Source organism: Eschrichtius robustus, chromosome 8 (genome assembly GCF_028021215.1).
Source record: "Eschrichtius robustus isolate mEscRob2 chromosome 8, mEscRob2.pri, whole genome shotgun sequence".
NCBI classification, from domain to species: domain Eukaryota; kingdom Metazoa; phylum Chordata; class Mammalia; order Artiodactyla; family Eschrichtiidae; genus Eschrichtius; species Eschrichtius robustus.
In genome coordinates this window covers 107,721,737-107,745,701 of record NC_090831.1, presented here as the reverse complement: position 1 = coordinate 107,745,701, position 23,965 = coordinate 107,721,737, and the positions used below count along the sequence as shown (strand labels likewise).

At 38.1% G+C, this 23,965-nt stretch overlaps 1 protein-coding gene across 3 annotated transcripts in view; it reads right to left on the bottom strand.

Annotated features, from left to right (window-relative positions):
• Positions 1 to 692: 692 nt before the first annotated feature.
• KLHDC10 (kelch domain containing 10) overlaps positions 693 to 23,965 on the bottom strand; it is a 58,112-nt gene continuing 34,839 nt past the window's right edge. For all 3 annotated transcript variants that reach the window (XM_068549450.1, XM_068549451.1, XM_068549452.1), the window contains 8 exons: positions 16,149 to 16,370; positions 14,613 to 14,767; positions 13,310 to 13,458; positions 11,161 to 11,245; positions 10,235 to 10,301; positions 9,128 to 9,175; positions 7,179 to 7,318; positions 693 to 6,547 (listed from right to left, as the gene is read on the bottom strand). In XM_068549450.1, coding sequence (XP_068405551.1) covers positions 6,338 to 6,547; positions 7,179 to 7,318; positions 9,128 to 9,175; positions 10,235 to 10,301; positions 11,161 to 11,245; positions 13,310 to 13,458; positions 14,613 to 14,767; positions 16,149 to 16,370 — 1,076 coding nt within the window. In that variant the 3' untranslated portion in view covers positions 693 to 6,337. The remainder of the gene's footprint in view (positions 6,548 to 7,178; positions 7,319 to 9,127; positions 9,176 to 10,234; positions 10,302 to 11,160; positions 11,246 to 13,309; positions 13,459 to 14,612; positions 14,768 to 16,148; positions 16,371 to 23,965) is intronic.

Here is a 23,965-nt window from a genome sequence, read left to right as displayed (position 1 = left end):
GTTTGTCAATGGAAACACTGGAAAACAAAAGGTGCACGTGCAATTCTGGATGGGAGACCTTAAAAGTGACCAGACTTGGGAGTGCCCACACCTACTTCGCACTTAAGAGACATGAAGAAAAGTACTACTGGGAGAGGGGATCTCATTAGAAGTGAAGCTACACAAAGCAGAGGCCTTGGAGAAGGAAGCATCTGGAAGACCAGTTCCAGAACTAGGAACTGTGGTTTCATTCCCAAAGGACCCTGGCGAAGGGCTCAGATCCTCCTGGGGCTTTTCCCTTGAATCATACAGATAGTCATGACTCTGCATGTAAAGGTTCACATTCTTCCTCTGAATTCCCTGTAGCTCCTCCAACCCTTCAGAAGTCTTGATACATCCATATAAACTTGTGTGGAGGTGGTTTGCGGAATATATGGGAGGGGGCAGTAAAAGGGAGTATGCCTTGCCCCACAGTTACCCCTTGCTGATGTCCTGGAGGGAGCCGCGTTGCATTGAGTGGACTACGTGTGTCCAGGAGTTCCAGAGGGGGAGCAGAGAGAAGGCACCCACAGTGGGTGGCTGTGAAAGTTAGACGACACAGAGAGAAAACTGGACCCTGTGGGGTGGTAAAGGGAGTGGTGGAGGTAGGCTGGACTGATGCTTGGGTCATATAGGTGAGCTCACATACACAAATTACTGTCAGACAATCAAGGTGGCCTTGAACCAAACAGATCTGGATAAGATTTATTGATCAGATTGTTTTAGAAAACCAACAGCAAAACACTGACAAGATACATAAATACAGATTGGACATTTTAGGGTAAATTCACTATATTTCCTACCTGCTTGTAGGAAACCAGGTAAGGTGGGAAAAGCTGTCCTGATCATATGGCATGCACACCAGACTGCAAAAGGACTTCCACACTATTTAACAGGACTGTGGCAAACAGCTTTAAAGTAAGGCAAGCATCGTGTGTGGCCTAAGCATACCCTGTACCAAGAGCCAAGCCCAGGCTCGCCTCAGAGACTGCATGTGAGTGAGGCTTCCCTTTCTTGCCTAGTTCTTCCAGAAAGATCCTCATTGGCAGGTGCCTTTACAGGGAGATGCCTGGCGCTGTCCCTGCTCAGACTCTGTGTACAAGGAAGTGGCTTTAGAGAAAGTGTGTTTCTGATGCCTCCTTTGTATTCTAAATGTGCAACTAGTAAAACAGCAATTACTACAGCTTGGTGAAACTGCCTCTGACTCACCCTGTACAGTGACTAAGCAGGGCCTTTTAAAAACTTCTAAAAAGTGAAAAAAATAAAAGATAAAAACATGAAAATTATGTTAAAAAGATAGTACCACTTTTGAAGCACAACTCAAAACTTCTTTCCGTAACACCAGATGAGGGAAGAGGTCGCTTTCCACCAAATCTAACGACCTTAGAAGGGAAACGCCACTGCTGGGCATGATCTGGTGGCGATGCACACAGAGGTTACAGAACTCTACCAAGCCTACCTCAGGCCCTGCCAATGCTCCTAGAGCCCCGAGGCATTTGGGGAACCTAAGCAATTTAAGCAAATGGTGACCAGTTTTGGAAGCTTATGATCATAGGACCATAAACCCTCATCCATCCTGGAGCTCAATGCTAGAACAATGAAGAATGAGGAAATTGACTTTTTGTGCTATATCAGAGTGCTGGCAGGTGGACAATTCAGTAACCTATGCCACCTTCTAAACATCTTTAAGACCACATAAAAACAAACTGGTTTTACAGAATTAAGACCAATGTAGTCTTAGAGGATAATTCAACCTCTCCTACAAGCCAAGCTATATGGGTTGTAGGAAAGGTTGAGGCTCCTTCAAGAATAGTGGAAAAGCAAGTATTTGCAAAGATCCAAAGAAATGTATTCAAATGATGGGATTTCCTCTGCATCATACACAGCTTTTTTCTTCCAATATGTGCTAAGAGTTCTTTGGTGGTTATAGGAGAGACAGCCTAGAACTCAGGGCAGGAGACTATGCCAAAGCAGAAGAGTGAAGAGTGACATCTAAACTCACCATTAACCGCTGTCATCATCAGGTTGACCACCTACAGCTAACTGGGCTGCTTATATGTTTGCTGGTTTCTAGCCCCTCTGTGATTCCTGCTTTTCAATTTCTAACTACACATTAGCCCCACTCCATTGAAAAGGAGGTGCTTGTGGGAAAGGGTAGGGAGAAGGAAGAACTATAAATCAATCAATTGTTTGATAGAAAAGTTGAAACACTGATTATCTATGGATTTCAATTATCTGTGCTTTACTCTGGGTAATGAAAGATCACTGTTAATATACCTTTTGCTTAGAAATGTTAATGTTTATTATTATATTTTTAAATCTAGCTATGTAATGGACATGAATAGCTTAGAGCAAATTTTTACATCATGTCACCAGGGCCCTGAAAAAAGAAGATCTGCCAGTAGAGAGGGTTTCAGTTTGGCCCCTGAACAGTTAAAATTTCAATCTATTCTATATTGGTTTATAGATTTTCCAGAATATGGAAAATACCTTATTAAATGAAGAAAGCATCATTTTCTTCATTTAATAAAGTATTACTTTCACAGATAAATTAGTATATACATGGGAGAACTCATAGTATTAAATATTAGGTTTTAATTCTCCATTTAGAAAACTCCTTACAGGTAGACTTCCTTGTTCCTAGGCAAAGAAATGTAAGAAGATACGCAAACATGAGATAGTACAAAGATGACTGGGGAAAAGTCTCAATTCTAACAAACCCAAGAAACAACAAGTCTCTGAGTTGGAGTAAGGAAACACTGGACTTGAAAGTCCAGCTTTACCAAGAGTTGGCCTAAGCCAGCCAATCACATCTCAAATTTTCGGTATAATTTGACTCTAAAGTAATGAGCTGGCTTCCCCAAGACAGATACAAAATAGTAGTCTACCTGCTTTATAGTCACACCTTATATATAATCTGTATATATCCATATGTGTTTCTATATATTGCACTTAAACTTACAGGACTGCAGTAAGATAGCTGGGAGTACCTCAAAGAGGCAGAGAAGCAGCAGGCATAAACTTTCCTAAATCAAGTAACAGTGTCAGGAATTCAGAGTGCTGGTTTTGGATATACTAAAATGCCTGGTGACTCCCTATATAAAATTCTAGTCATCTACATTTAAGTCATCACACACACAGTCTCATTTGGCATTCAGAACACGTGCACATGTGTGGTTCTATAGCACTCAGAACCGATCATACTACATCATTTTCACTAGTGTTATATTAAAAGAAGACACTTTAGACCAAAGATATGTACTTTTATGAAAACGTCACACACAAGGTCTTGGATGTCAGGCCTCCAAAGTCTACCTCAAAGAAGACCGCCTTCAGAAGGTTTTAAAAAGGATGCTAGCAAGTGTGGATTGAACCAGTCGCTCTTTCAGCTCTCTGGTGTCACAGAACTAGAGACCTGCTTATATCCCAAGGACTATGGAAGGATAAGCACAGAGGCTGAGCATTCAGTCTTTGGTCCCTATAAATCCAGGACATTGTAAATAGAGCTGCAATGAACATTTTGGTGCATGACTCTTTTTGAATTATGGTTTTCTCAGGGTATATGCCCAGTAGTGGGATTGCTGGGACACGGAAGCAACCTAAGTGTCCATCAACAGATGAATGGATAAAGAAGATGTGGCACATATATACAATGGAATATTACTCAGCCATAAAAAGAAACGAAAATTGAGTTATTTGTAGTGAGGTGGATGGACCTAGAGTCTGTCATACAGAGTGAAGTAAGTCAGAAAGAGAAAAACAAATACCGTATGCTAACACATATATATGGAATCTAAGAAAAAAAAAAAAAGGTCATGAAGAACCTAGGGGTAAGATGGGAATAAAGACACAGACCTACTAGAGAATGGACTTGAGGATATGGGGAGGGGGAAGGGGAAGCTGTGACAAAGTGAGAGTGGCATGGACATATATGCACTACCAAACGTAAAATAGATATCTAGTGGGAAGCAGCCGCGTAGCACAGGGAGATCAGCTTGGTGCTTTGTGACCACCTAGAGGGGTGGGATAGGGAGGGTGAGAGGGAGGAAGACACAATAGGGAGGAGATATAGGGATATATGTATATGTATAGCTGATTCACTTTGTTATAAAGCAGAAACTAACACACCATTGTAAAGCAATTATACTCCAATAAAGATGTTAAAAAAAAAAAAAAAAATCCAGGACAAAGATCCTTTTGCCACCCTGGGTAGTGTGACTTGTTTAATTATGGATAGTTTCTGCCCAAACATCCAGAGACTAGATTGGAGTCATGCAGCAAAGCTTTGTTTTGAACTAATGGAGCTGCTCAGACTGACCTGCTCTGGAGAGAGCTCCTCACTGGAACAAGCCTAGCAGTGGGTGGTAAGAAGTTAAAGGCCAGACTGGTCATGGCAAGAGGGGGATGGGGCCTCTGGAGTAGTTGCTCCTTTCCCTGCCTCCCTCCTACCCCCTAACTCCCCCAAAAGGACCCAAACTCACAGATGAAAGGTTGTTACGAGACCTTGCAGAACACAGGCTCTATGAACTCAACCCCACATGGATGGGAGGTTATAATAAGGCCTGGAGGTTAGGAGTCCAAGTCTAGAGGCCACATTTTTCTCTTCCCCAGAACTGAACACTAGATGGTAACTTTTTAGCCGTAAGTCAAAGGTGATTTTAAATCCACACATGAGCCTAAGAGATTCCCTTCTGGGACGAAGGAAGAAGAAGAATAATTTTAAAAGCTAAGCGAAAAAGAGGCACTTAAAGCAAAAACATGTCCCTAGTCTCCCCTCTGAGTCTCCTGTTATGACGTAACCAACGGAATGATCAGCACTGTGCCCTCTTGCACACCTTTAGCACCTTTCATACACCGAAGTACTTCCAACTGCTCATGTCTCAGTGACCACTCTAGTAGCCTGATGGCAAAGCAAGTAAAAATTTAGGTCATTTCTTTTTTAGAAATGCTTCCTCATGCTAGTTTTAAAAATGATACTTAGTCCTTCAGGAAGAATGACCTGTGGCTTTTCCCCAAGACCTTTTATCCAGTTACTAGGCAATTACTCACAGCACCATGCACATTAAAGCAGACAGAAAATGAGGCAAAAAGCTAAGAGAAAAATCAAGGGCCAACTGGCTTTCTAGAGATAAAACCCATTGCCTGAGAATACAGTAGGTGCATGGCCCAGAGTGAGAAAAGAAACAGTTCTGGAAGAGATATGGGAACATATGTATATGTATAACGGATTCACTTTGTTATAAAGCAGAAACTAACACACCATTGTAAAGCAATTATACTCCAATAAAGAAAAAAAAAAAAAAAGAAACAGTTCTGAAAGGAAATGGCCAATATGACAGTCAAAGCTCACAGCCCAGAGCAGAAGCCCTCCCTGCCCTGCTCTACTCCGGCCTCTCATGAACTTACATTTATGTCCCACAGCATTTATGCCACACACTTAGGGTCTGCAATCCCCCACAATGAAGTCAAAAAGATACTTGAAACCATTAATAAGCATAGGAGAATTTCAAAACTGCCCAGAACGAAGAACTTTGACCACCATAAATTTCTTGATTTGAAATGTTCTTGGTGCCATAATTTCTAAGAGCAACAACAAACAGCACAACTATAACACACAATAAAGTCTTTAGACAAGTCAACTCTAACCACTGCTGGCACCATAAGGATGAGAAAAGAAATCACTAATCAAGAACTGCTGAGCTGCTGAACTTTTCTCTAAAGTCAAAGGATCGGTTTGGGCACCTAGGCAGCAAGACATCAACCACTGCTGCCATTAGATCCAGCTGCTCAATTAGATGTACCTTTGAAAACAGGAAGTTAAACATCTAGCTTTCCCTATAATCTGCAAGAGTCTCAAGGTTAGCCTTCTTGTTCTATCCCCAAAACTTCTTGTTGTTGTTGCTGGATTTAATTTTTTTAATTTAATTTTTGTTTCTATTGATGATGTTGCTTTAATTTATAGAGCACTGCCTGACAGGGTCATATGTTTAGAGTTCCTTTAAAATTTTCTTTATCTTATCTTGATTCATAACATTATTAAGGTACTTTCAGACTTTCCCTCAACTCCATCAAGGAAGAGGGAGTATGTGAGTATGTGTGTGTGTACTGGGGCAGAAGGGAGAGAAGCAAAGAAAAAAGCACGAGGGAAAGTGAGATTCCATAAACTTAAAACAATTTACAGAAAGGCATCTGATGTATTTTCTGAATAAGGCCTTGATCAGGGTAACCAATCCTCTCTGTAGCACATTCTACACTGCCCATAAATAAAGGAGTCTCTTTAAATTAACATTTCCAGTATCAATGAACAGTCCAGAAATCCTCATTTCAAGCGCTCGATGAGTCCCTGTGTGAGTCCAAGGTGCAGAAGCTGTGTCCGGGAGAGGTTTGCTAGGTTGGGGAAGGCCGCAAGCAGCTTCTCCCACGCCAGTTCCAGCAGGCTAGGAACCACCAGCCAGATCTTAAACAACGACCCAGTCCGTTTATTTTCGTGGATGTTCACCACTCCTCCATGAATGTACATGCAACCAGCCTATGAACAAATGGCAGTCAAAAGAGGATAAATTCACATGGGAGAGAAACAGGTACTTACGCTGAAGATTCAGCCAAAAAGTTCACAGTAGGCTGAATTAGACGACAGGAAACAGAAAAGTTTCTCACTGATCCCAACACAGTGCAGAGATCAAGAAAGGCTTAGATACTGAATGAGTTACTAAGGGAAAAGCAGGAGGCTGGTTTTACTTCAACAACAACTCCAACAACGGTAAACTAAGACTATATTAGGTATCCACTGTGCCCAGTACTAGGGTACAAGGTGAAAATAAAGGTCTTTGCATTCAAGAAACTAGTAGAATCTTCAATAACATGACATCTTGGGGGTAAAACTATTCTGTCCTCCCAGGAAACACCTTTGATATCACTGTCAGGGCCTGAATGCCACATGTAGCATTTCTTTTACATTTATGTTGCTCTTTTAAGCTTGTATGTGATGGTTTTTCTCCCCTTTTCTCAGAGGAAGAGCTAGCTCTGGAAGAAAAGTTTTTAAAAACACATTCTTAATCCAAGCTTTGTTAATATCAGAATTTTTTTTTCTTGCTATATCTCTAAAAATATCTCCTTATCATCTGCAACTACATAAAAAAGATACGAAAATGAAAGCTTACTGGTGTAACAGCTGCACAGTGAAAATAAACTGGCTCTGGCATGGTAGCTGGGAGCTTTACCCATTGAAAAGTCTGCAGATTCAGCTTCCAGATATCTCCCAGGATCACTTCTCCATTATAGCCCCCGCAAATAAACACATCTATCAGGAAAAGAGAAAGCCAAAATCACACAAAGGAAAAGGGTCACAGCGACAGCATGTCCTGTAGTAGCTCTCACGGCTAGATGACACGGGAGCAGTTTAGTCCCCATACCATAAAGGACTCCAGCTGGCGGGCCGCTCATGCTGCTGTCCTGTCCCTCACTAGAGTTCGGACACTATGTTGGGATCTTTGCTAGGGCTAAGGATGCAAGCCTCTGAGGAAGCTTCATGTCTAGGTTCTCAAATTCAAATACCTACAGTGCCAGGCATAGGAAGTGAATGAGCAAGAAGGTTCAGGGAAAATAAACAAATAGGTCCAGGGAACAAACAGGAGTGCACATGCTCTAATGAGGAAGATGGCAATGCAGCTCCAGCTCATCAATGCCATGTAGGACTTAGGGTCAGCAATTGCCAGATCTTCCAATTTTTTAAAAGACGCTGGAAATCCAGGTTTTTTGAAAAGTGAAACATTTTGATTTTTAAGTATTGGCCACTAATTCAAAAACTGTAATACACACATGAGCCAAACAGAACACATCTGCAGGCCACCAGGTTGCAAACTCTTCTTTTAAATAACATCCTGAAAAGGATAGACATTTTTCTGCCCATAGAGACAAACATTCTCTACTTAGACAATTAACCTGCAATGTTCAGTTTGGGGGCACAAAAGAGGTTTTTCCAAGCTTTCTTCAGCCCAAAGAGGACAGTTTGAAGTCCCATTTGATCTGTACCAGTTATTTACGTCAGGAACAAAACCTTCCCAAAATCAAAGGTTTTTAAATTATTGTTCTTGTTGTTCTTTTTGTTTTTATAAAATCAGTTAGTTATAACTAAGTAGACAACATGTAACAAAGGCTATGTGAACCTTCAAGCTAAATGCCCACAACTATAGCTGAATTCCATTTGTATAGTGCCTGGACTCAAAGAACCAAACGAATACATGTCTTAACTCAGATCTAGATCAAGTTTAAGTCAATACAATTAAACTATAAAATACACTGGAAACTTTTCTGGCTAGGATTTAAAAAAAGTATGGCTCCGTTCTTAGAGAGGGAAAGCTGAACAACGCCACTATCTATAAATCTTGTCCAAAGAGCAGAAGCAAAATAAAAAGCGCCTCTGTACTAGAGATGGCAGCATAATCCTAGTAAAATCTGAACTAAGCTGCTGAAAGGATACAGGCTATCAAACTCATTTACACACACCTTCCTCCCCTCCAAAAATTTAAGGTGGTATATCCAACTATAAAATAAGCTGTAAATTAAAAGACAGGACGGTTTTCCAAAGAGGAGTCATTTATTACACTCAGATAAAGTAGCTGCAGCTGCTTTCTGAAGCCATACAATGCTTGTGCTGTAATATGGCCAAAGAATGAGCTAAGAGTTCTATCTGGCATCAGATAGAGAAGAGAATAAACTTTATGAAATTACACTCTGAAGGAGCTATTACAATTTTAATACAATGTCTACCAAGGTCTCTACTGTATGTCAGGATTATTAGTGTTACCCACCAAAACCAGAGACATCTGTTGAGGTGGGGTGCCGAACGATTAGGTGGTAGAGTAGAAGCTTATTTATCACTTATTTTTGAGTTCTGTGATAACTGAGGGAACCCAAACAACACATTAGTTTACTTTATGAAAACTGCTGAGAGATGCAGAACTTTATGGATTTCCCTTTAAGTATAAACTAAAAGAAATAGACTCTCCCCAAAGTTATGCCTCTTTTAAAGAGTTATCATTAAGAAATAAAATAATCTCAGTATGTACAATTACAAAAATGGAACCAGCCTGTTATTTGAAATCCTTACCATTTTTTATCTGAACACAACTGTGACATCTTCGGGCTGCAGGAAAACCTGCCAAACACATAAATACAGAAATTCCATTATTCACAGAAAGACTGGGAATAATGGTGATCCGACACAGCAAAAGACATACTATGAATAACTTGCTTAAAACAATCCCTTTGTCGCATTAAAGCAAACATTGACTAGTCCTTCCAATCCTGCCTTATTTCACACTAGAATAAATCCATCGTAAGTTTCATCATAATGATATAACGTTAAGGTGTCAGGAAAACAAAATGAGGTGGCAGTAGGCAGGGGTTACTAGTGGCTTTCCCAAGCCCTTTTACCCACAAAGAGACAGGTAGATCTTCATTTAAGTGCCTACTTTTATCCTACCCAGATTTCCCCTCTTCCACAGAATTCACCAATCCCCATTAAAAGTCTATGCTCATGGGCTTCACTGGCGGTGCAGTGGTTAAGAATCCGCCTGCCAATGCAGGGGACACGGGTTCAAGCCCTGGTCCGAGAAGATCCCACATGCCAAGGAGCAACTAAGCCTGTGCGTCACAACTACTGAGCCTGCGCTCTAGAACCCGCGAGCCACAACTTCTGAGCCCACGTGCCTAGAGCCTGTGCTCCGCAACAAGAGAAGCCACTGCAATGAGAAGTCTGCACACCGCAACGAAGAGTAGCCCCGGCTCGCTGCAACTAGAGAAAGCCTGCGCCCAGCAACGAAGACCCAATGCAGCCAAAGATAAATAAATAAATAAATAAATAAATTTTTAAAAAATGAAATAAAAAAAATAAAAGTCTCTGCTTAGTTGCTGAGGAAGAATAATAATTGGGCTAAGGAATACAAGTAATTTCTTTTCTTTTCTTTTTGGCCACGCCGCACGGCATGTGGGATCCTAGTTCCCAGACCAGGGATCGAACCCGTGTCCCCTGCAGTGGAAGCTTGGAGTCTTAACCACTGGATCGCCAGGGAAGTCCCACAAGTAATTTCTAATACCAATTCAACAGATATTTTTCTTCTCATATAATGCAATAAAATTACTTTTTCTCTTTCAGAACAAGTAAAACTATAAAATACATTTATTAAAGATAAATGAATCAGTATTTTAAATTTACCTATTTTTTCATGGGGTTTTGTTGCAATTTCCTCCCATGCATTCGTTTCAAGGTTATATGCATGAATCTTGGAGAGAAAAAAAAAAAGAGGATACACAAAAAATTTTAGCTAGCCTGAAAACTGGATTTTTCAAAACAGCCTGTACAAACATATTCTTGGTTGAAAAGCCTTCTTTTCCTTTGCTATTCTCTGATCTTTCCTAATTCTAATATACGGCAAAACATTAAATGAAGCAATTGAAAATTAAGCACATACATAATTTTATTATTTTTAAATCATAGAAAAGAGTGAAGAAAAAAGGTGGAATTCTGCAACTTGCACATTTTCTACAATGAACATGTATCATTTTTATAACAGAAAAAAGCAAGTGTTGGTAAGAAAACACGGAACTGCAGTTTTGACAAAACTTGAAAAAGACCATTAAGGTTCCAAATCAGGAGCTCTGAGGCCTACAGATTTCCCCCGGGAAATGGATTTAGAAATGCCACAGAGACGGATGAATAAAAGCCCTTCAGAACTCAGCTTTCTAAAGTTAGCGATGTGCAGTCCTAAACGTGCCTGTTCTTTTTAGATACACAGCACTGACAATGAGAGGGATGTGACATTCTGAGAATCCTGGTTCCAAATCTAATTAGTTGCTCCATTTAAGCTACTGTATCTTTCTTTTAATGTCTTTTCTCATCTAGCATAAAGGGATAATTCTAATAAAGTATTTTCAGTGTGTGATTATGCAACTGTCAGCTGGAAAGCATATCAGGGGCACAGAGTTCAACCTTATATCATAAAGAGCATCTAACACAAAATAGGTGTGGATGAAGAAACTGCTTGAAAATTACAATATCTACAGTAACAGAATTGTTACTTATTATGCTTAGTATAACACATGCCTCTCTCTAGCCTTCTTCCTCTCTCTTTTTTAATATACCTTGTTTAAGGAATAAGCTGTCCAAGAAGTACCACCTCCCAAGATATAAATCCTCTGCCCATCATGTGCAATTTCATGTCTGTATCTGAAAATATACAATAAAATACATTTATAATTATGGGAAAAATGATCTACCTAAGATTTGGCTGCAAGACTTTTTATTGCATCATTATTTATAATAATAAATTATTGGAAATAACCCAAATGTTTAATAATAGTGAATTGGTTAAATAAATTATACAATATATAAAAAATGGATTAGCATGCAACCAATAAGAATGTAGGAACAGAGGATGGTTAATATACTGAGAACTTCTTTTCATGTCATTAACTGAAAAAACAAATCAGTTATATAAGAGCAGATAGGCTATAATCCTACTAAGAATTTATAGATATACAAATATGCAAAGAAAATGACTATAAGGATACATGCAAAATGTCAACCCTGGTTATCCCTGAGTTTAGATTTTGCTTTTTATTTTCTTTATTTTGCTTATTGGTATTTTCTAGATTTTCTATAATCTTTTTGTGATAACTTTGTATAAGGGGGGAAATTATTACAGTTTTAAAAAATGATCTGCCTACATTTAATTAGAAAGCTTAGACTATGGGCTTTCAAATTAAGACACTTATTTAACAGATACAAAAATCTTCATCTTCAAAAAATTCATGGAAAAGACTCTGACAAGTACAGGTTTCTGGTAACTGACTGTACTGCTGAACTGAATGAATAAGCATTTTCAGAACTCTAATGAAAAACTGATGAACTCATAAAAGTGCTAACAAAAGATCAAGATGAAAAAAAAAAAATTAATTACATGGGACTGAGTGAACTGATGAGGATGAGTATAATTTTTGTGACTTTCTGTCTGAATTTAAAAAAAAAAAAAACCCACAAGGACTCAGAGGCAAAGAATATACAAATCAATTTTCACTGCAAAGTAAAGGAGCTGTTACAGTGGAGGATTACTGGACTGAATGTCAATATTATGACATAGTATGAGTGTGTTTCATGTTTGGTAATTGCAATCATTGTTGCTTTTGTTGTGGTCATCCATGTACAATGCTTGGTGTCAGTCTATTTATCTCTTGTAAAAATAAAATACAGTGTGTGTGTGTGAAAAAAAAAAAAAATACCAGAAAAATTATGCTACATAAAACTGTGAATATAATGTGAAACACCTACCAGAACTTTTATCCAAGCAGTCTAGCTAAAAGCTGAAACAAGTTATAGTATGTCCATAAAATGATTCAAAGAAGGCAACCATGTGAAAATGCTTTGAAAACTTAATCTATTTCCTCCTTTCCCTGGAGGCCCTGGTGCTGATAAAATAAATTACATCAAAATTGCTCCCCATACCAAGCCATCTCCCAAGTCCTCTCATGGTAGTTCTGCAATAATCAGCCCACTAAGATATTACAATAGAAATAAGTCTTCCTTGGCACCCATATGTCATTTTCTTAAAGGCAACAAAGACATAATAGTCTAAACAGTGAATAAAAAATTATTTACTGTCTTTGCTTTTAAACTAGAGGGCAAAAAAACCTCTTTAAGTTTTCCAGTGAGTTTAATTCTAAGAAGAGGCAACTGCTACTAGGAAAAAAAAAAAAGTGAAAGATCTACGACTGCTACTAGAAGGCAACTAAAGAGAATCACGTGATGTTTGAGTGTTTAACAGAGCACTTAAAATAATGACCTTCCCTTCCTTTCTTCCATCCATCCAACCAACACTCACTGAGTACCACTATGGGGCAAGGCACTGTGTTCTTACTGGGGATACAGTTGTGAGCAAATGAGCCAAAGAATCCTAATATGCAAGTTAAGAAGGGAAATCAAAAAGTAACTAGAATGTAATTATTTTGCCTGTAATATGAAATTTAGTTACAATTGTTATCATTGGTTTCACTATTTTCCTAATGCAGGAAAACTGAAGTACAGAGGAAATAATAGGAAAAAAATTCTTTAATTCAGAGGAAGATACCATTCCCTCACCAGAAGACCCTTCTTTAATGCTGAACTGGGATCTAATAGCCAGTTAGCTATTTTAACCAGGTCAAAGGGTCTTCTTCAAACCATACTCCCAATATTCTGAAAAAAAGTAAAATCTTAGCAAGAAAGAATAAATATGCTTTAATCCTAGAATCTCACCTCTCTTCTGGTAGATCACAGGATAGGTTGTTTGGTTTCAGTTGTGTCCACTCTCTGGTATTGAGATCTAATTTGTGCAGGTCTGTGCTGTAAATATAGCCAGTTGTCCCTCCAAAGACATAAAGGGAGCCATTGATGATAGCCATGGCCTGGATAATGAGGAAAGGTGAACGAGACTTCCTCGTTAACACTTGATTGAAGAATGTAACCTTATTAGATATCCCCAAATCAGGTTTTATTTAAAACCTGGGGGGTCTAAAAATCAGACCCTTAAAAAGGACTAAAGATTTTAGAGAAACAGAGATTATTTTTAGAAAAGTTAACTTTGCTCAACTGGAAAGAAAGTTCTATCTAGATAGGCAAAGGGCGTCAGATGATCCTTAGGGGTCCTAGCCAACCAAAGAATTTATAGATCATGGACATGAGCATTTCCACTGAAAGCTGCTTCACTTTCTAAGCAGTCTGAAGAAAAATGCCCTTAAGGAGAAGGAGCAAATATGAAAATAAGGCACCAGAATCCCTTAAGTAAGAAATCTAGAGTTGGAAGTCCCCAAAACTTGACATTTTCTACCAGACTCTTCTCAGTGTAAGTTTTGCTATTGTTATGGTAATTTCTTAGAGTTTAAATGCTTCCTGTGGTGGGATACAGTCATCCAGTATGTGCCTCACACATAGTTCAGAAGCTATGTATCAGTACCAGTGCCAGCCAGTGCTAGTTAAGAAAGAAGCCACAGCTTTGGTTGTTTTAAGCTTAGCCCATTACTCTCAAAGGGTCCCTGAAGTATGGTGAGTTGCTTTCCTACCTTTTTAGATATAACTTTTCAAACCTAAGGTTTGAAGCACTAGAACCTAACTGGAAACTAATTTCTATATAATCTGTGTTTTAGCTCAGATCTGTATAAAAGTCTCTTAACCAAGTACAGGGATCATCTACTCTATTACTTAGGTTAGAAAGCTCTTCAAAGCATCATAACACTCTAAAGACTACAGGACCTGGGCCATAAATAGCCAAATCTCTCATTGGGGGTGGGTGAGGTCCTGACATTTATAGAAACCTCCATACAGGTCTAGATCATTGGTCTTAATCAGAAACAAAAAGTAAGGGGAAAAAAAAGAAAGAAGAAGGCAAGCAACCAGATTTACAAACTACAATTTCACATCAGAACTGAAAAATCAAATAGTAACCACAAAGAATTTATTCGCCATTAAAAAAAATTGGTGGCAATATAAATATTCTGACATTGTTCCTGGAACTAGAAAATCTGAACAAATACATCCACAATGACTGGCCATAGATTGGTACCTGTCCATATATACGACTGGGTTTCTTCCCCCGACAGCTGAGTAAAGCCCATCTCTTATACTTCACGTTACAGACATGGACGTCATTGCCGTTGCTCTCACCAAATGGGATGCCTGTTCCTCCAAACACCAACAGGTTGTTTCCATGCAGCACAACTGGGAAAGGAGAAGCACAAATTTCATTTTCGTACTGGCTACCTGCAATGTGTTCCCACATTAACCCAGAAAATCTGAGAAACTCAAAAATGTCCGCTTTGATACTTTCAGAAGATAGCTCAAACCACTGACATATAACTACTACAAAGTTTTACAGAAAAAGATCTAATTCACACTATTTCACATAGCTCACTGTTTGATATGTGACATGTACTGTGAAATTCATGAAACACTGTATATAACAATACAGAATGATATGAACTACAATCCACCGCTGCTGCTTAACACAGTTCAAGTACACAGTAAAGCAAAAGAAAATGAAGGATCATCATTGCCTTAGCAAAGACCCAGTGGGACTCAGGATGAAGGGATAAAAGGATCATTCGGTTTTTGCCAGGGGAATGATCTCTACATTTTAAATTATAGTTTCTGTCATCTTAATCCTCCACCAGATAAAAAGAACACGAATATCCTGCTGGTAACTTTCTGTTCGTGTCATCACACACACTTGTATATACTTTTTCTCTCTCTGATGGCAAATATTCTGAAAATACTGCTACTGTATTATTTCAATGACTTTTTTTTTTTTTAACCAATTATTCAATTGATGTAGTGTAAGAGTCAACAGCATGAGCTCTGGTGCCCGTGAGAGCTGGGTTTAAAGTCTCATGTGACCTCAGGAAAGTTATTTAATCTCTCTAAATTAATCTTCCCAACAACCCTATGAGGTAGAAACCATTATTATCTTTTCCATTTTTATAGATGATAAAATAGAAGTGGTGAGAGGTTTAAATAATTTGTTGAAGGTTTCCTAAAAAGAACCTTGCCAAGCTAGGGTTCAATCCCAGGCAGTCTGGCTCCAGAGCCTGCACTCACAGCCACTGCCCTTCGGGCCTCTCTAAAGCCTCAGTTTCCTCATCTGTACAATGGCGATAATTCCAGTGTTGGCATCATAGAGATGTTGTGAGGATTAAACAGATACCACGTGTGAAGTACTTTGCTCAAGAGCTTTAAACCCCATTTGCTGATCTTCTACTACATTTTGCGTAGCATATATATGATACTTTATGTTGAACCCTCTGAGATATTATTAATTCCATTTTATAGGTAAGGAACTAGAAGCTAAAAATCATCTGTCAAGTAAATGACATACAGCTAAGTTCAAACTCAGGACTATCCAGCTCACAATTAATTCTGAATCACCATGCTATAGTATTGATACAGTGTTATCACAGTAAGAGTCTATCCATTAACAGGGCTTAATCATATTACTATTATGATTTATTATTATTAAACATTATTAACAAGGAAAACATGTGACACTGAGCCAGACCTCTCAGACATTTCATAAAGTCAAAAGTTTAGAACTGCTGGCACTCACGTGACATAGATGCCAATTCTCGGGGCATGTAGCCATCTGTGCCCATCTGGTGCCATACTCCTGTAGCAAAATGATACCTCCAAAGCTCCCTGAAGAGAGGATAGTCTTCATTATCTGGCCCTCCTGATTCATCATAATCTGGGTTATAACCTCCAAACACATATAGATTGGTATTATCTGCCACACAACGATGTCCGCTTCGTGCTGGTGGAGGTCTGTGGCCTAGGAGAGAAGAGGACAGTTTTCCACAGATGACCCAGCAGATTAAAAGCACAAACAAAATTTGGCAACAAACATTTTATCTTTAAAAGGAAATCAGGGAAAATTTATAATGTGGATGTACTTTTTATTTACTTAGGTTATTTTATACATTCACACATACTACTTAGGATTTTAAGGAGCTAGTCTCCATTTCTATTTCACAGGACTATTTTCAGATTTTGATAACTGTAAAAAGATTTTTCCCAAGGGAGGCAAAATAACATCATAAACTTGAGAAAATGGCTGGTAACTTGGAGTTTTCAAGAAAAGAAGGAGGAGGGGTTTAATAATCCAAAAGCTAAAAGGACAGATTTTCTATTTTCTTAGAGGAGAAAAAAACACAGGCCAACGAAATTAAACTGAAAATATTAGAGAACTACATAAATATAATCACAAATGTGAATGAGTCATGTATAAATAAAAATACACATACATAAAACCTGTGATTTTTCCACAATATATAATTATACACTTAAAAAGAAAACTGGCTTTCAAAGAGTTATAGCAAAGTCTGGAATTTAAATACCACTCCAGACATTATGGTAGTTAACAAAGAATATCCCTGTATTTATCTCAAAGAGCATCTTTCATCCTATTAAGAGCTTTACTGAGAAAAGCTATTTCAGGGAATTTCCTGGTGGTCCAGTGGTTAGGACTCGGTGCTTCCAATGCTAGGGCCCCGGGTTCGATCCCTGGTCGGGGAACTAAAGATCCCACAAGCTGCACAGCCAAAAGAAAAGAAAAAAAAAAAGCTATTTCTACAATTTGTATTTGCAAGCTTTCTGAAGTTTAAATTATGTCAACTAGTTTACTAAAAGTTACTTCAAGATTATTTTAGAGTAAAAAACCCCAAAATTTATATTACTTCTATTATCCTTACAATTTTTACACCAGTCTACACAAACCCTTACATAGCTGCAGAACCAAAGATGCTTAAATACACACTGGACAGAATAAGCTACTATAGTCGTCTGTTATCCTACAGGTTTATCTACCTTCATATATTAGGAATAGATACTAGTATAATATTAATATTTATGACAATGCTGGACACCTAATAAACATTTGTTATATAAACATTTATTACCAGCCTAATATAGGCCTCACATATTTATATTTTTAAATCAAAATCCTACTTCCTACGCTATGCTTTTAAACAAGAACTGAAAAGAAATTGCACAGAGCTAGAAAAACTAAAAACCAAACAAACAAACCACAAATCACCCAATCACTCAAGTCCAACCTGTTGGTCCTGAGAATCTTTGATGGCTCCTTAGTGCTCAAGCTTGAAGCCCTCAAACAGCAATTCAGAGCCTTTCCTGATCCCTCACACTCCTGCCTGTTTAAGTCTGTCTCTCTGCTTAGAATGCTGAGTCCTTCCCTTAGCTCTTGGCCTGGTCTACCTAGTGTTCAATGCCTGGAAGTTCCCTGGTGGCCTGTTGGTTAGGATTCTGGGCTTTAACTGCCGTGGCCTAGGTTCAATTCCTGGTCGGGAAACTGAGATCCTGCAAGCTGTGCAGTGCGGCCAAGAAAAGAAAAAACCTACAGCCCTTACAATTTAGTACCATACCACTCAAGTAATAGGACAGACATGGACAATTAATAAGATGATTACACCATAACTGTGTAAATACATAATAAATATAATTTTAGGCAAACTATAATCACTGAGGAAATTTACTCACAAGCTGTGATTTACCTCAAGTGAACTCAATTTCTCTTTCTAAAAATCTTGAAACACAGAAAATGTGGTGTGGAAGAAAGAGCAATAACTTCTACAAATATCTAGATTTGAATCCAGGTTCTTTCTTACTGCTTCCTTGAGCAAGTCACTGACCCTCACTGAGTCTCAGCTTCTTCATTTGTATGAATGGATTATTATTCCTGTACTTTACAGATTTATTATACTTGCTATTATGTTAAAATGTTTATTGGTTAATAATATATGTATCTTCCCAGAAGGCTATAAGCTATTTGAGGGAAGAGGAATTACTTGCGTTCACCTTTCTATTACCAAACCTAAGGCACACAGAAAACACTGAACAAATTTACAAATTTAATTTTTCTCTACTCATTTTGTTAATATTTATTTTTCTTCTCCAAATAATCATAAGTTTCTGAAGGGCAAAAATCATGTATAGCAATTAGCCTGCATCACCCACAACACCTAAAACAGTTAGAGATATGTAACAGACACTAGAAGTTTCACTGATACTAACTTCAGGTCAAAGTTAACAGCAACAGGGATGATCAAAACAGTGTAGAGCTCTCAGTGGACTTTGATATTGTGCTTAAGAGAGATACAATTTTGGGGACAGGGGTTGGATTATGCAATGGTCTTCTCAAAACACAAATGCTTCTAAGAATTAGCAAGACAAATTTTAAGAAAAAAACTTAACAGAGTTGCTATGGTCAACAGACAGGAACTCTAAGAATCTCTATAATGTCATTTGCTTTATTACCTGGAGCCAAAAGATACTTTTTAAAACTGCTTTTGGGCAAATATGAAAAGACATACAGTATATTCCAGGATTTTCTCTAAATGACTGTACAACGGAGAAGACATTCCATTCTAAGTTTACTGCCAACTATTTTTGAGACAAATGTAACTCACATGGATTAAAGGTTGAGGAGTCAATGAAAGATGATTTTATATTTACCCACTCATTCATTCATTCATTAAGCCAAAAATACTACTGGACGCCTGCTACATACCAGGTACTGTACTAGTTGCTGAAGATACAATGGTAAGACCATTACTCTTTCTGTCCTCTGGAGCTTACAGTCTAGTCCTGTGCTGTCCAACACAGTGGCCACTAGCCACATATGACTCCTGAGCATCTGAAATAAGGCTGGTTCAAACTGAGCTATGCTTTAAATGTAAAATACCCCCTGGATTTCAAACACTTAGTATCCAAAAATAAATGTAAAGTTACTAATTTTTATATCTGAATATAGGTTGGAATGACATTTTTGATCTCGAGTCAAATAAAAATTAAGATTAATGTCACCTATTTTTTACTTTTTTCATGTGGCTACTAGAAAATTTAAAGTTTTGTGACTCACGTAATATGTCTATCAAAAGCGCTTGTCTAGCTCAATTACTGGCTTCTGTAAATAATGCCATTATCTATGCAAATTAAACTGCTGGGTAAAGAGCATCTGATCAACGTTTGATAAATATTAAACATCCTGTCAAGAAGTCTTATAGCTAGGAGTGAAGAGGTAACTATTCTTTCTCTTTAGTCAGTAACTAAAGATTTCTTTGTACATATTTATAGCCCAAGAGTGACTAACATATTAGAAAGCCATATTTTATTTTGAATAAATCATGGGGAGTTATCAGGGTTAATGTCATGGAGACTACACATTAATTTTCATTATGAAGAATATAGCATAGGCTCCTCAACCTTGACCAAAACTTAACTGGGTTTTAGATTCTTAAAGTAGTTCTCTGAATCTTGTCCCAAATTCTCCATGTGCAAACCCCACTTTCCTAAAAAGTATTTGCTACTAATAAAATCAGCCACAGAATTAGGTTACCTGATTGAGGAACTCCAATTAGAATATGCAGAAGTCAAAAATTAAAACTGAACCTGTATGCAGAGGTGAACTCAATACCCAGAAGGGAACATGCAGCTGAGGGAGTATGTACCTGTGGTAACTGAGCCACCTTTTTGCTTCAGTGTGCCCATCATGTCACAATGATGAGCACACTTGCTCTTTACCCCAGGGAGTAAGCCAGAGCTTACTGTAACCAGGGACATGGGCTTTAGTTTGCAGCCCAAAGGAAGAAAGAAGCTAGCTGTCAGAGATAAGGCAATGATGAGGTTGCGCCAACGTTATTACCGTTAACAAATAATTTGGTAACAAAGCTTTCTTTACGTAGATTTATATGCAAATGTCTAAAAATTTCTGGGGTCAAAGGAATATACACTTAAAATTGACACAGATAGGGGACTTCCCCAGTGGCGCAGTGGTTAAGAATCTGCCTGCCAATGCAGGGGACACGGGTTCGATCCCTGGTCCAGGAAGATCCCACATACCGCGGAGCAACTAAGCCTGTGCGCCACAACGACTGAGCCTGCGCTCTAGGGCCCACGTGCTGCAACTACTGAGCCCACGCGCCTAGAGCCCGTGCTCTGCAACAAGAGAAGCCACCGCAATGAGAAACCTGTGCACCACAACGAAGAGTAGCCCCCGCTCACCGCAACTAGAGAAAGCCCGTGCGCAGCAACGAAGACCCAACGCAGACCACCCCCCCAAAACTGTTACAGATATGATACTGTTATAGACCCATATTGCTTTCCGAAAAGACTGCAACAATTTATACCCCCAGCAATAGTGTACGGTAGTGCCTATTCCTTTATGCCCTCTTCAACCTTTTTAGTTTGTGCCAATCTGATGGGTGTCAGGTTACTTTGTATTTCTCTGATTTTTACTAGTTCACATATTTATTGGCCCATTTGTATTTCTTCTTTGGGGAATTGCCTGATCATATCCCCTGTCCACTTTCCTATCTATTGTGTTGTCTTCTCACGGATTTGTAGAAATTATTTATTTATTCTATTTCTTTCTTCCAGCCTGCTATTGGGCTTTTAATTTTGTTTATGGTACCTTTTACTATATGGAAGTTTTTGTGTAATTGAATCTCTCAATCTTTTCTTTTAAGGCTCCTTTGCAACAACAACAAAAGGCTCATTTGCTTTACATCTCATTTAGCTCTGCATCATTATAAAATTACTATTCTTATTTATTTCTAACAATTTTTTAGTTTTGATTTTTAATATTCAGAACCTGAATACATTCAGAACATATTTTTGTGTATTTTATGAGGTACGGCTCTAATATTTCCTGCAAAATGGAGAGGCTACTGTCCCTAAACCCCTTATGGAAAGTCATCCCTTCTACACTGAACTGAAATGCCATCTTTATTGTATACTAAATTGACATGTTCTACAGTAGAATTAGTAAAATCCCAGTATCCAGGTCTAATCACCTTGGACACAAAATCTATTGCTCTTTAAGAATGCACACAATCAAGACACATCACACAGTCTTAAATGCGAAAGCTTGCAAATAAAGTAGCATATAACATTTTTGCTTAATAAGCCTATCACAAGATGTAGCCACCTCTAGATGTGCTATCAAACATTTGTGATAAGGCCATTGTAAAAAAAAAAAAAAAATTAAAACCTTTATTGCTAAAAGTATTAACTAGTTACAAATATCACACAGCCTAAATGATAAATTCAGTTTAACTTAACTGGTCCCTTCTTTCCAAATATAAAGCCCAGCATTACCTCTACCTGAGAAGACAGGTCTTCTATTGTACACCTGGAAGCCTGGACAGGAAAGCCAGGGAAGACTGGGCCAGCTGGTTCCCATCCCTGACTGATATGCAGACCGTTTTACTGCTCCCAGAGCCCAAGCTGCTCAGGCAAAGGCCATCCATCCACAGCAGCACACAATATTCTTGGTTATGTAAGCATCTCCTACCACAGAGACTCCATACACTGTATGAGATTCATATATGAAGATCTGGCTTCTTCGGGCAGAGCAATCTTAAGTCTAAGTTGGCAGCAGTAAAAGAAACTTGCTTTGACAGACTTTGGTGTTACCATGAGTTAGTTTCAAGTGCTGAGCAAAGCATACTTGAGACAGCTGTCACTACATATCGGCCTGGGCCTCTGGGCTCTGTTCAGTCCCACTGTTTATTGATTCCTGTACCATTACCACACCGTTTTAATTACGACAGCTCTGAAGTATCTATCAACATCTAGTAGGGCAAATTCCCCTTTGTTACTCTTTTACAAAAACTTCTTAGCTATTTTTCCCCATTTACTCTTCCATTGGGTTTTAGAATCAGTTTGTTAAAATCTGTTAAGAGGCCCCTTGGGCAGACACCATCTTATCCAGGTGATCAAAGTTAACATCACCAGTAATGGGACAAATCAACATCATGTGCAGTGAAATGAACACAGCATTACTTCCGCAGTATTCCAGCCAAAAATGTATAAGCTGAACGTAATCATGAAAAAACACAAGACAAACCCAAACTAAAAGAAATTCTACAGTATGACTAGTCCCTACTGTTCAAAAATATCAAGGCTAAAGATACACGAGAACTGAATGCAACACATGATTCCGGGACTTTATTATGGACATTATTGGAATAATTGGCAAAATCTGAAATGAGGTCTGTAAATCTGATGATAATGTTTATTTAATCCATTATTTATAGTGTTAATAGTGTTAATTTCTCAATTTTGGTACTTGCTCTGCAGTTACATAAGAGAGTATCTGTTTTCCAGGAACAAACACCAAAATATTTAGGGGTAAAGGAGCATAGTGTCTGCAGCTTAATCTCAAGTGGTTCAAACAGAAAAACAATATGTATATGCATATGTATTACAGATAGCGAGGGGAGAAAGGGAAGAGGAGAGGAGAGAGAGAGGGAGCAGGATAAAGCAAATGTGATCAAATGTTAACATCTGGGGGACCTGGGTGAATACAGGACAATTTTTTTACCATTCTTGTAACTTCTCTGTAAGTCTGAAATTACGTCAGACTAAAATTTAAAACTAAATTTTAAGCAAGTCCCTTGAGGATTTTACTTGAGATGACCCATGAAGGAACATAGTCTCTAGCCATTTATCCTCATCTTTTTGATATCATCAGTATAGTTTCATTGTTTTCTTCTTGTTTTTTATTCCTAAGTACCTTATCATTTTCTATATAATTGTGAATAGATATCTCTTTTATTTTTTAATCGCTTGTTGTTAATATACAGGAAAGTAATTTATCTTTGCAAGTTTAAATTTTATCCAGCCAATTTTCTAAACTCTAATATTAGTTATCATTAATTATCTTGAATTTTACATTAAGACAATCATATCATCCTGTTATTAAAGACAACTTTCAGCTCTTTCTTTCCAATATATGTACCTTTTATTTTTTTCTTCATTGTATTGGCTGAAACCTCCAGAACAAGGTTGAATAGTGGAGATGATAATGGGCATTTTTGTCTTGTTCTTTACATTTTTAATGAGGATATTGGTAATGTTTCACTATTATATATGATATTTGCTATTGGTTTCTTGTAGATAGTCTATCAGTAAAATAAAATTTCTTTCATTCCTGGATGCCTACAAATTTTTTTCTTAACCAGGAATGGTTTAAAATAAAGTCTTTATTAAAATGTACATATAGAAAAGTACATATATCATAAGAGTATAGCTTGATGCATTTTAATAAAATGAACACACTGAGTATCAAATTTTATTAAATGCTTTTGGTAACAGAAAAATCAAACTGTTTTTTTTTTTTAACATCTTTATTGAAGTATAATTGCCTTACAATGGTGTGTTAGCTTCTGCTTTATAACAAAGTGAATCAGTTATACATATACAATATGTTCCCATTTCTCCTCCCTCTTGCATCTCCCTCCCTCCCACCCTCCCCATCCCACCCCTCTAGGTGGTCACAAAGCACCGAGCTGATCTCCCTGTGCTATGCGGCTGCTTCCCACCAGTTATCTATTTTACATTTGGTAG